Below are 13,502 nucleotides of genomic sequence, written 5' to 3'. Positions count from 1 at the left end.
TCTTTGAAAGAGCTCTCCAATTGGTCCCACTCCCCTGCCTTCTCCTGGTTGCCCTGCAAATTTTTCCCCTTCAAGTTTTAATCCAATTCCCTTTGGAAAGTTACTGTTGAATCTGCTTCCACCGCCCTTTCAGGCAGCGCGTTCCAGATCACAACAACTCGCCGCGTACAACCCTCTTCAACACAACAAGCTCAACACGGATAATATTTTGAATTTTACTGCGTACATAATTATGTCCATTTACTTATATTACAATTTTATTTTTATAAAAACAAGCCGGTTGATTTTCCCGGCTCCGTCTCGCTCTGCAGTCTGTTCACGATGCTGTCGCTGCCACTGTCTCTGCAGGACCTTTGTCTTCTGTAACCTGCAGAGCATAGAAGAAATGGGGAAATGCAAAGATTTTATTTTTTCCAAATAACACCGCCGTTGTGCACAAAACAAACCAGTCTCCAAAATAAAACTACGTCAACCGTGTGAAGCTAAATACAGGAAACTTTGTGCTATCCGGAAGTTGAATGTCCGGCAACTTTGATCTAACGGCAGAAATCAGCAGCCGTTTTGGTTAGGTGTTTTTTCTGCTTTTCACAGGCAGGCTCTGGAAAGCGTCTTTGTCGCTTAGCAACAGCTTCAGAGACGCTTCCAAGCTACTGGGCCGAGTGGTTACAAGCTGTTGCTGAGCAACAGTGTTTGTGGTCAGACGCGGCAGGCTCTAGAAAGCGTCTCTGTATCTTAGCAACAGCTTCAGAGACGCTTCCAAGCCACGGGCCGAGTGTTTACAAGCTGTTGCTGAGCAAGTGTTTGTGGTCAGACACTGCGATGAAAAGCTCCTATCTGATAACATTGACGCTGGTCTATCCGGAGCTTTTAAAAAAACGGCAGTAGCTCGGTCCCATGGGTGCCGGATAGCACAAAGTTTCCTGTACACCATTAGCGGAATGAAACTGAACTTTTCCAACTCACCAGTTTTTGGGACCTCTGCCTCAATCTTCCCCACACAGAGAAAAGGGTCTATGGAAAGGGATGGGGGGGAAGAGTGGATGGTTACATTGGGAGGAACTGAAGAGGCGCAATAGGCCCCAATTGTATAGGCATCCGCGAAGGATTAAATTACAACCGGAACCCTTCGTATGATGTAACAATGAGCCATAAGGTCTTCAGAAGAAATAAGAGAAAAAGAACTGGCATATTTCACAACCTCAGGACGAACCAAAGCAATCCGCAGCCAAAGTTACAAATGGCACGGCCAATTTTCACAAAGCAATGTCCCGCAGGCAGCAATGAGGTAAATGACCACCCATCTGTTTTGGAATAAATGTTGGCCAGGATATCAGGAGAACTCCCGTGCTCTGCTAATAATGCCATGGGATCTTTTACGTCTGCTTGAGAGGACAGATGGGGGCCTCGGTTTAACGTCTCATCTGAAAAAGGGGCTCCCCCCCCTCAGTACTGCACTGGAGTGTCAGCCTAGATCGTGTGCTGAAGTCCTGGAGCAGGGATTGAACCTACAACCTCTGACTCAGAGGCAAGAGTGCTACCACTGAGCCAAGGCGGACTGCTGGTGTCTCTGTGGGGAGGTACACTGCCTTGCGTGGAACTGAGCCACACAGACTGGGAAGGTCCTAGTGGGGACCCCAACTCTGCTGCACGCGCCAACCTCAGCCAGGGTGGAGATACAATTGTCCCCAGCGTCCCTGAGCTAGGGGAAGGGGAAGATTTAGAAAGAAATCAGCCAGGGTTCCTGCTCCTCATCGCCATCCTGCGATTCCTGATCAAATAGCGAGTGCTGATTAGGACAGAACGGGACTGGGCTGAACTGTGATCCTTGCCCACAGTCAGATAGCCTTGCTGACTCTCCCGTGCAGAATGGCCACCCCGGCAAGAGTACTACATGGGCAACAAGCCTATGAAATTGTACCCGGGAAGAGGCAACACCTTTAGGGGGAAAAGAAAATAGACAATATGATGGATTTAAACAAGCAATTAGAGGGAAACAACCTCAGTGAGGAGTCCATATGATGCCAAACTGTAGCCTGTTGCCAACTGACCTATTCTGTCTCCTATTCTCCACCCAAAAAGGTAAACCTATTTCCTTTGTAATTACTCCATCATGCTATAGAATCATACAGCGCAGAAGGAGGCCGTTCGGCCCATCGTGCCTGTGCCGGCTCTCCCATTAGTTCCACTCCTCCTGCTCGTTCCCCATCGCCCAGCAATGTTCTTCCCTTTGAGTGTTTATCCAATTCCCTTTTGAGAGTTATTATTGAATCATTATGTTGTTGCCTTGTGTACCTTGGAGAAAAGGCCATCGCGTGCTTATGCAGTTGTGAGGCTTTTTAAAATTTTTATTTACAATCAGTTTATTTTTTTCTTGCAGTCGGAGTGCAACATCTGCAATGAAGGATTCAATCAGCGACGGACTAAGCCCTGCAGCTTAACCAGCAAATAACACTGGAACGTAATAACCAGAGGGTTATTTCCTGATGATGAACCAACCGCAGTCAACATTTTGTCATCACAGCTGTTCACCCTTCATTGCGGGGAAGCGACCTGCTCCTTGCCCCCTGCCACTGTCGATCTATGAACTGCCCACGAGTGGACTAGGAGACTGGCCCCTCCTTGCTCGCTCGCTTGTGGGGAAAAGTGCCTGACCTCTGCTCTTATCTCCTGCGACAGCGCGCAGCTAATACTGGGATGATTCACAGTCACTGACACTCCACCATTCTACAGTTGAGCCGTTACTGATTTTACCACCGCCCCGCCCCCCCCTCCCGAGCCAAGGGCACTCACGCCAATGGTACCGCCCTAATCCCCAATTGCTGCCCTGGCAAAGATCAGGTAAGTCAGCAGAGACCGGATATCGAAGCCGGGACCTACTGGTCCACACGGCACAGAACTGCCACCGAGTAGCAGACAAAGCCACTACGCCAGAACAGGAGTCATATTCCTAATCATAGAGGCTAAATAAGGTACAGCTCTCTCTGGGGATTTAAAGACTGATTCAAATACCTAATCCACATCTGTGTCAGCTTACCTTCAGGTGAAGGGGCAGAGAGAGCCCCTGGAATCTACGCACCAGCCCGGACTGGCTTGTGTTCAGGTTGTGGACGGCGGTGACCTCGTACTGCGAGCAGACGCTGGTCCTGGAAATGTGTGGTCCATCGCTGACATCTACAAAATCACCGCACCTACAGAGACAGGCAGCGATCGGGAGGCTCACACTTGTAGCAAACAGTCTGTTCACGCTCAAACGCAAGGGCGAGAACAGTCACCGAGATTCACGCCATTCAAAGTACACTGCAGTGTTGTTACCAGGCTTGTGTAGTGCACCGCTACCAATAGGCTATGAGCAAAATGTTCTTTTAAGCCAAAGCTGTAGATTATTGGATGATACACTTAGGGGGAGAAATTAGATACCTTTGCGCCTCCAGGGGGCGATAATGGGGCGCGAACCACTTACCGCCCGGGCGCGGCGAGAATATCAACTCCCGCCATATTCAGCGGGAGTTTTGCGGCGGCGGTATGGCGTTGTGCTCCGATCTCCTTCGCCCGGAGATCGTGATGTCATCGCCGTGCGCATCACCCCGGTAGCGCCCCGGACCCGAACTTCAGTTCCGCCCCCTGCAGCATTGACAACACCGGCAGCTTCAGGAGGCGTTCATCAGGAGGCCGGGCGCGATATTTAAAAGGCGAGATGGCCGAGGTAGGGAAAAAAAATCAAATGCTCATTCTCTTGTTTTATTTGCTCTTTTCCCCCCAGCGCTCGATCAGCTCGGCACTCTGCCGCAGTGCATCGGGCTGGATCGCGGCTGCCGTCGGGGACCAGGTAGGTTTTTCCCTTGCAGAGCCTGCAACGATGGCCCTTCCCTTTAAGGGAGGGAAGGAGAACTTCCAACACGGCAGTGCTGCACGGCCCAGTGTACAGCGCTGCACACCTACTGCCCCGCCTGCTGCCTGCTGCGCTCCAGGAAGGAAGTGGAGGGCTTGATTTAGCGCTGCACTTCCTTGCTGGAGCGCAAAACCAAATTTTTTTTTAAGTTGAAAGGCATTAGCTCCTGGCGCTAATTTTTTCAACTTTTAAAAGTTAGCGCCCCAAACGGGGTTATATAATGAATTTCTCCCCCTAAATCCGTTACGTCAAATCACTCCCACTATTTCACCCCAAGTGTGATTAGTTCAAATCTTCACACCAGCTACACAACCTGTAATTGTTCTGCTGGCTGTTTTTCAGATCAAGGTCAGGTGAAGACAAGATAAAAATTTCACCCACCCACCGGGACACCTAACTGAAATCCTAGTGATCACACTGCATTTCATCATCCAATTCAATGAATCTGGCTGTCCCCGTAACAATAGCCTGTTCAACACCAGGACTTACTGCAATCTTTAACAAAATGCTAAATAACTTTAAAGATACTAAAGCAATGATTCACGTTGCTCATGAGTCCAAGAGAAAAGGAATGGCAAGGCACAAAGCAGGAGTGTGATGGAATACTCTCCCACCTCCTGGATTGCAGCTGCAACAACACTCAAGAAGCTCGACACCATCCAGGACAAAGGCAGTCCGCTTGATCTTAAACATCCACTCCCTCCACCACCGGCGCACCCTGGCTGCAGAGAGCACTATCTACAGGATGCACTGCAGCAAACTCGCCATGGATCCGTCGACAGCACCTCCCACCTTCACCACACGGACTGCAGCGGTTCAAGAAGGCGGCTCACCACCATCTTCTCAGGGCAATTGGGGTGGGCAATAAATGCTGGCCTTGGTAGCGACACCCACATCCCAAGAGTGATTTTTTTTTTTAAATGAAGCGCATAATACTTATTTCGAGGGGGTCTCCTCAAGCTGATGAATGTCAGTGCAGGAGAATGGAGCCATTCCTCACTATTGTCACTGACTGATAGCACTAAACACGCTCAGGTCACACCAGGTGCAGAGGAAGGGGAGAGGAGGAGGGATGCGAGGTGGCTTTGGGTTGAGGTGACCTGTGGAAATCCAAGGAGTTTTAGTTTGCACCCTTCCTTCCTTTATAGGAAAAAAAATTCAGTTCCAAAATTGTGTGTTTTAATTACGAACATAAGAAATAAGAGCAGGTGTGGGCCATTCGGCCCCTCGAGCCTGCTCCGCCATTCAATAAGATCGTGGCTGAACTTTTGCATCAACTCCACTTTCCCGCACTATCCCCATATCCCTTGATTCCCTTAGTGTCCAAACATCTATCGATCTCAGTCTTGAATATACTCAAATTCTGAGCCTCCACAGCCCTTTGGGGTGGAGAATTCCAAAGGTTCACAACCCCGAGTGAAGAAATTTCTCCTCATCCCAGTCCTAAATGGCCGACCCCTTATCCTGAGACTGTGGCCCCTGGTTCTACAGTCCCCAGCCAGGGGAAAACAGCCTCTGTGTGATGCTCTTAATTAACCATGTCAAGTTGCTCCCACCTAGCCTAGTCTAATACAGCTCCAAATGCACTCTCAAAGATACAACCTCGAACTCCAGGAGGGCAGAATCTATAACACTGGGCCATCTTCAAAGTTCAGGAGAACTTGCTACGAAAGAACTCCTCATGCTCATTTACATTTTACCGAGATTGTAGGGATAATACTGCAGAAGATTGTTTTATCACTCGCTATGCATTTCACATTGGTGCTGAAGCAGATTGATCACTGTACCGAGTGAGACAGTATCTCCGTGTAATTTAAGCAGCTCTCACCTGTACAGCTTTACGAGCTTATTGGGACGGAGGGAAGCCTGCTCCTCAATCGCAGCCAGCTTGAGTCTGTGAAGAGATCCAGACATGTTATGCATGCTACACACTGATTGCCGATGCATATACACCCACACACATCCATCACAATCATACGCATTGTCAAATGCACACACAATCACTCCCATAAACCCATCATCAGTACACAAAAATCAAACACACTGCATATTCATTGACAAGTGCACACACAGAGACAATCACTGTGAATATACACACACACACCAATCACACACATATCCATCGTCAAGTGCAAACACAGACACGCATCAATCCATGCCACATTCCAATAACTTTTAAAACAAACCGTTACAGACACAAATACATTAAGATACCTACCCAATGCACCTCAGATTTCCAATCACCATTTAACTTATTCTGGGGTGGGGTGGAGGTGGGGGGGGGGATGGAGGTGGGGGTGTGAGGAGGGGGGTGTTGAGGAGGGGGTGTTGAGGAGGGGGGGGGTGAGGAGGGGGGGGTGAGGAGGGGGGGTGAGGAGGGGGGGGTGAGGAGGGGGGGGTGAGGAGGGGGGGGTGAGGAGGGGGGGTGAGGAGGGGGGGGTGAGGAGGGGGGGATGTGAGGAGGGGGGGATGTGAGGAGGGGGGGGTGAGGAGGGGGGGTGAGGAGGGGGGTGAGGAGGGGGGGTGAGGAGGGGGGTGCGGAGGGGGGGTGAGGAGGGGGGGTGAGGAGGGGGGGTGAGGAGGGGGGGTGAGGAGGGGGGGTGAGGAGGGGGGGTGAGGAGGGGGGGTGAGGAGGGGGGGTGAGGAGGGGGGGTGAGGAGGGGGGGTGAGGAGGGGGGGTGAGGAGGGGGGGTGAGGAGGGGGGGTGAGGAGGGGGGGTGAGGAGGGGGGGGTGAGGAAAGAGCCCGCTGACACTCCCCATTAAGGGTATCAAGGGATATGGGGATACTTCAGGAAAATGGAGATCGGCCATGATCTTATTGAATGGCGGAGCAGGCTCGAAGGGCCAAATGGCCGACTGCTGCTCCTATTTCTTATGTTCTTAGCCAAGGTTTACGCGCTAAGAATGATCACCGAGGCGAGATGGAGGGCGGTCGGAGCCTGTGGAACTAAATCCCAGCAACAGCCAGTGCCTATCGGTTTCAGCCGTGGGTAGCACTCTCGCCTCGGAGTCAGAAGGTCGTGGGTTCAAGTCCCACTCCAGAGACTTGAACACAAAAATCTAGGCTGACACTCCAGTGCAGTGCTGAGGGAGTGCTGCACTGTCGGAGGTGCCGTTTTTCAGATGAGACGTTAAACCGAGCTCTCTCAGGTGGACGTAAAAGATCCCATGGCACTATTTCGAAAAAGAGTAGGGGAGTTATCCCCGGGCCAAGATTTATCCCTCAATCAACTTCAAAAGTGCTTCATTGGCTGTAAAGCGCTTTGGGACGTCCTGAGGTTGTGAAAGGCGCTATATAAAGGCAAGTCTTTTTTCTCTCCTCTACTGGAAAGAAAGTCGAAGGAGGGAAAAAGGGGCTGATGCTAAACAGTAACAGCAGGAGCAGGCGGACGGCAGTGTGCCGATCGTCTTATAAGCAAAGCAGCAGCTGACGGAGTCGGTCAGAACGCTCCAGAAGTGGCCACACAGATATCCTCACACTTACTTGTTCTCCTGAAACATTTCCACTGCGACCTTGGGTGTCACCTCCAACGATTCAAAGGGCAGGTCTTTATGAATAAGCTGGTGAGCCTCTTTAGTGAGTGAGTGCAAGTTCTCCTGGAAGACAGGCAGGAACACACGGCTGTGAGAACAAGGTTTCTGCACGTAAGTAAATCGGACCCTAACCAGTGTTCCCTCTAATTTTTTTATTCCCGTCTCTTTAAACTTGCTGCGTGGCCGCCCGTGCGCGGTATCTTCCAGCGGGACCTCCCCATTGATGCACACCTTAGCTCTACTCGGAGCTCCGACATGGCAGGAGAGCCCCAGGTGGGCAGAGGAAATGCTTCAAGGACACCCTCAAAGCGTGCAACATCCCCACCGACACCTGGGAATCCCTGGCCCAAGGTCGCACAAAGTGGAGGAGAAGCATCCGGGAAGGCGCCGAACACCTCGAGTCTCTTTGCCGGGAGCAAGCGGAAGCCAAGCGCAAGGAGCGCAAGGAGCGATCGTCAACCCAAGCACCCCACCCACCCGCCCCTTCAACCACCGTCTGCCCCACCTGTGACAGAGACTGTAGGTCCCGCATTGGACTCATCAGTCACCTGAGAACTCATTTTTAGTGTGGAAGCAAGTCATCCTCGGTTCCGAGGGACTGCCTAAGGGGGGAAAATTGACCCTAACCCGCTGGTGGTGGAGACTGACGGGGTCGTACCCCCAGGTACAAGAGAACAAGACAAATACAAGGAGGCTTGCAGCACAGAAAGACGTCATGCTGCCCAGCCTGGCTGCACTGGCTCTTCACTAGAGCAATCCAAAAACTAGTCCCACTGCCTTTACTCTCTCTCCTCATAACCCTCTGCGGCAAATATTTATCCATCTTTCCTTTGGAAGATGCAAGTCTCTGCCTGTGGCAAGCCATTACCATCAAACACAATGTAGAAAAAAGTGGCACACTTTTTTAAAAAAAAAAGAGAAATTGGTACGTTCTCCACTGGCTTGGATTGCACTGACTGATGTGGAACTGAGCTATACTAACCAGGAGGCCGTGGCTGCGATTGCTGGCCTGCGCAGTTTTTGGCCGCTCTCAGCCAGGCCCAAGAGTTGGAGTGAGTTCAGTGTGACCCTCTTCGCAGTTAGAGTTTGCTGAGCCCCACATTTTAGACCCACACACATGGCGTCAAGGGGCTATGGAACTGCCCGCTAGCAGGAGTTGGTGGCCTAGAAATTCACCTCGGACGGTGGCGCGGAACGGGCGCGATCGGATCGGCCGCCCGTTATAACGCAGTGCCCGATATTCAGGTCCATGGCGGTCAGTGTAATTGAGCATCAGGCGATGTGTCTAAGGGGCGGCCGAGCAGAAAACGCCCGTTTCGCGCGTCGGTGTTGGTGGGGATGCTGCACTTTTTCCCCAAGGAGGCTTTGAGGGTGTCCTTGAGGTGAATTTCCAGGCCCGTGTCTTCAGGAGGAGGGGGGGGCAGGAGATTGAGGAGGAAGAAGCGGGTCAAAAATTGTTAGCAAAACTGCTAAAAGCCCATCTGAAGGGAGCCTCAGCAGTGGGCCAAAACGCTAAACCTCTGGGATCCGAGTTAAAATCCAAGCCTGACTGCGTGGATGAAAATCCTTTTCTCTGTTGGCTGCAAGGGTCTGAAAAATGTTTTGAGTCTGGGGAAATCTCGGAACGAGTAATTAATCCGCCCCTCCTTTAGATTCTGCCGCCCCCTCAAATCATCCACCACTCCTCATCCCAAAGGACAAGAGAACCGGGGAATTCCTTCGGCTGGTGCCTGGGCCACTCCAAATGACCACTAGGAGGTGTACGAGAGCAGTTGGAGCAGTCTGCAGAACGGTTGCTGGACTCCCAAAGTAATTTATTGGGTGAAGCGCTTTGAGATGTTTCATGAAGGTGATAAGGCATTATATCAATGTAAGCGTATCTTTTGTGACTCATTCTCCCTTATACCCTCACTGCCCCATTCCAACAGAAATCACAAATAGGAACACAAGAACACATTCAGCCCATCGGGCCTGTTCAATTAGATCGTGGCTGATCTGTACCTCAACTCTATTTGCCTGCCTTAGCTCCATGCCCCTTGATGCCCTTACCAAACAAAAATCTATCGCTCTCAAGTCGCGAAAGCTCCAATTGTCCCCCAGCATCCAAAGCCTTTTGGAGGAAGAGAATTCCAGATTTAGCACTTTTACACTCTCTCCAATACCTCAGACAGACAGCGTGCAGCCACAAGTGACATTGAAGCATAGATTCTTACAGCACAGATGGCGGCCATTCGGCCCGTTGGGCCTGTGCCGGCTCTTTGAAAGAGCTGTCCAATTTAGTCCCACACGCCAGCTTTCTCTCCATAACCCTGCAAATTAGTCCTCTTCAAATAAATGCCCAATTGCCTTCTGAAAGTTCCTGTGGAATCTGATTCCCCCCTTTCCTGGCCTGTCCTGGGCCAATATTTCTCCCTCAACCAACATAACCAAAACAGATTACCTGGTCATTATCACATTGCTGTTTGTGGGAGCTTGCTGTGCGCAAATTGGCTGCCGCGTTTCCCACATTACAACAGTGACTCCACTTCAGAAAGTACTTCATTGGCTGTAAAGCGCTTTGAGACGTCCGGTGGTCGTGAAAGGTGCTATATAAATGCAACAATTTCTTTTCTTTCTTTCACGTAGTGTGTTCCAGATCATAACAGCCCTCTGTGTGAAGTAATTTCTCCTTTCCCCTCTAGTTCTTTTGCCATAAGCTGTCCCTCACACCTGCTGTATGAACACTACTCCACCCAAGTAAGAAAACCCAAATCAAATGGGAGGATAAATACTCCAGGTAAAGCATAGAAACATAGAAAAATAAGAGCAGGAGTAGGCCATTCGGCCCTTCGAGCCTGCTCCGCCATTCAATATGATCATGGCTGATCCTCTATCTCAATACCATATTCCCGCTCTCTCCCCATACTCCTTGATGCCTTTTGTGTCTACAAATCTATCTCCTTCTTAAATATATTCAGTGACTTGACCTCCACAGCCTTCTGTGGTAGAGAATTCCACAGGTTCACCACCCTCTGAGTGAAGAAATTTCTCCTCATCTCAGTCCTAAATGTCCTACCTCGTATCCTGAGACTGTGAACCCTCGTTCTAGACCCCCCAGCCAGGGGAAACATCCTCCCTGCATCCAGTCTGTCTAGCCCCATCAGAATTTTAAACGTTTCAATGAGATCCCCTCTCATTCTTCTAAACTCGAGTGAATACAGGCCTAGTCGATCCAATCTCTCCTCATACGACAGTCCTGCCATCCCAGGAATCAGTCTGGTGAACCTTCGCTGCACTCCCTCTATGGCAAGTATATCCTTTCTTAGGTAAGGAGACCAAAACGGCACACAGTACTCCAGGTGTGGTCTCACCAAGGCCCTGTATAACTGTAAAGTAAGACATCCTTGCCCCTGTACTCAAATCCTCTTGCAATGAAGGCCAACAAGCGACTTGTAAACGATTGGAATACAGCAGCTGCCTTGGATTTTCACTCCTCACAAGTTTCTCCGAGCACGAACAGAGCTTTCAGTCATTTTGGAGGTCGGCACTCTGGCTTTAGCCAAGATCACCATTTGGAAAATAAAGGCATTAACGTCAAGTTTACAGCCCATTGTGAGCCGAATCGCCACTCTGCCCCCGGGCAATGAATCACAAGTAGTGCAATGGTAAAGGAGGCTTCTGCTCGTTCTCGCAGCAAGAGATTCACCGCTGTCTGTGAGGAAGCAATACGGCAATGGTCACGCGTCTCAAGTGTGACGAGGGCGACACCATGTGGATAAAACCACAAACAGCACCCGGGAAAATGCAGCCTTCTTATTAACAAGGGGAAGAATCAAAGATGCTTTTACAGCACTTGCTCAAACCATGCCAGGCAAGGGAGAGCAACGTTCCCGTTAAGCTGCGCGGCCGCACAGCGGTCTGGAGGTCCCGCACGGGCGACTCACTGGCTTTTACAAGGGAGAAACCGCACATGCACAAAAATTTGAATGGGCCGCGCAGCCAGTCAAAGGGACCGCGCACAAAAAAAAATTACAGGAAACATTGGAGAGCAATGTCCCCATGGAGGTCAGGGAGAGCACCCGCCATACTCTGTTACCATTTCAGTCACATGCTGGTCGTGTGGGACTGCACTATAGAACGCGTATTACAGTATGTACAAATGGCAAGAGGGACATTAGCTCCTTGCATGTAGTTTGCAGATACAGAATCCTTTACTTGACCTGTAGCACACACTTCCCAGGGTCTGCGATGCCATCAGTTCCAAACAGGGCAAGTCCTTTACCTCATGGGCAGAAGGAGAACGTAGGGTCTGCAGTCAGCTATGTTCCTGCCACGCAACTCTGTGATCTGCCCTTACAAAACGCAGGAAGAAACACAAACCAGCAAGAACCCAGCTCAATCCCCAATCTGTGCTTAGATATCGGTTCTCAGCTGTGATGAACTTTTTATTCACAGGTGGTAGGTCATACATTGCATGTCTGTTCAACTCACTGCTGGATTGCGTGATTCAATCTGCTCCGTACTAACCTATCTCTGTCCGTACACAAGCAACAACAACAGCTAGTATTTCTATACCTTTAACATAGTAAAACGGCCCAAGGCACTTCACAGAAGCGTTATAAAACAAAATTGGACATCGAGCCACATGATGAGATATTAAGGCAGATGACCAAAAGCTTGGTCAAACAGGAGGTTTTAAGAAGAGTATTGCAGCAGCAATTAATCTCTAACTGACCTTGGGCTTGTGCTTATTTACATTACATTTTGTGGCCTTAAAAGGAGAGGCCACTTAGACACAGCTCTACCTTCGCATCAGAATAATACAGCGTGCGCTCAATGATATAACATTCCTTGTTGTTATACAGTGGCCCATCATCTGGCTTATTGCGAGCAATGCCATGGGAGATCAGCTGGTATCTAAACTTAAGTCCAACTTACAGCACTCAGGGTTAATCTTTCTTCTGGTTTGGATATAAACATTTAAAAATTCATACACACTCTGGGGTGCATAGGGCGAAGGGAGATCTACTGGGGGTGGGGTGAGACCTTACAAAATAAAATCAGAGAATGGCTGCTTGGGACCGCAAAGCGAGAGGGTTGGACCAACAGCAGCAGACTTACCAGCGAGGGTGTCCAGTCATCTAGCCGTCCATCCAGTACCACGTCGTAACAGAAAGCTCCAGAAATCACTACAAAATGGAAAACATGTCAATTACTGAGGACAAGATGAGTGCCCTTTTCAGGTACACAAGAATTAGGAGCAGGAGTAAGCCATTCGGCCCCTCGAGCCTGCTCCGCCATTCAATAAGATCATGGCTGATCATCAACCTCAACTCCATTTTCCCGCCCTAGCCCCATATCCCCTGATTCCCCTAGAATCCAAAAATCTATCGATCTCAGCCTTGAATATGCTCAACGACTCAGCATTCACAGCCCTCTGGGGCAGAGAATTCCAAAGATTCACAACCCTCTGAGTGAAGAAATTCCTCCTCATCTCAGTCTTAAATGGCCGACCCCTTATCCTGAGACTATGCCCCCGAGTTCTAGACTATCCAGCCAGAGGAAACAGCCTCTCAGCATCTACCCTGTCAATCCCCCGCAGAATCTTATAGGTTTCAATGAGATCACCTCGCATTCTTCTAAACTCCAGAGAGTATCAGCCCATTCTACACAATAACAATACTTGAACCCTTACCCGCTTAGGTCCACTGCATTCATATTGGGGATTCCCAAGTGCTATGGGGCGGTGGGAATTGGAGTTGGGGTCCGAGTAAAGACCACAAGTTTCCCCCACAGGGAGACATGCATAGGCTACACATCTCCTCCAGTCAGTTCCATAGGTACCAGCAGCCCTCCATGTAACCACTATTCATGTTTGCCTGGACAGCAAATATCAAGCAGGCTACTCAACTACAGGGGCATCACAGAAGGCAGGATCCTGGTTCATGGCCCAATCTCCACATACATGCACTTTCCAGCAGGGCTGACGGGGTAGTGAACAAAAGCCCGAGCTGATTTTTCCCCACGTTGACCCAGGGGACGTTGTAGTGTTCCCACAACCATCACAGCTGAAATCAGGCAACTCAAAACAGACCAGGG

General features: G+C 50.1%; 1 protein-coding gene across 1 annotated transcript in view; it reads right to left on the bottom strand.

Moving 5' to 3' along the window:
- Positions 1-201: 201 nt before the first annotated feature.
- Positions 202-13,502, bottom strand: part of mrpl39 (mitochondrial ribosomal protein L39) — a 35,655-nt gene continuing 22,354 nt past the window's right edge. The window contains exons 5-10 of the mRNA XM_086007255.1: positions 12,525-12,592; positions 7,375-7,487; positions 5,718-5,783; positions 3,035-3,188; positions 964-1,011; positions 202-367 (exon numbers count right to left, since the gene is read on the bottom strand). Of these exons, the coding sequence (XP_085863381.1) occupies positions 317-367; positions 964-1,011; positions 3,035-3,188; positions 5,718-5,783; positions 7,375-7,487; positions 12,525-12,592 (500 nt within the window). The 3' untranslated portion in view covers positions 202-316. The remainder of the gene's footprint in view (positions 368-963; positions 1,012-3,034; positions 3,189-5,717; positions 5,784-7,374; positions 7,488-12,524; positions 12,593-13,502) is intronic.

The sequence above is a fragment of the Somniosus microcephalus genome, chromosome 14, assembly GCF_052327205.1.
Source record: "Somniosus microcephalus isolate GS21.2 chromosome 14, FLI_Smic_1.0, whole genome shotgun sequence".
NCBI lineage: Eukaryota > Metazoa > Chordata > Chondrichthyes > Squaliformes > Somniosidae > Somniosus > Somniosus microcephalus.
This window is presented reverse-complemented; position numbering and strand designations above follow the sequence as displayed.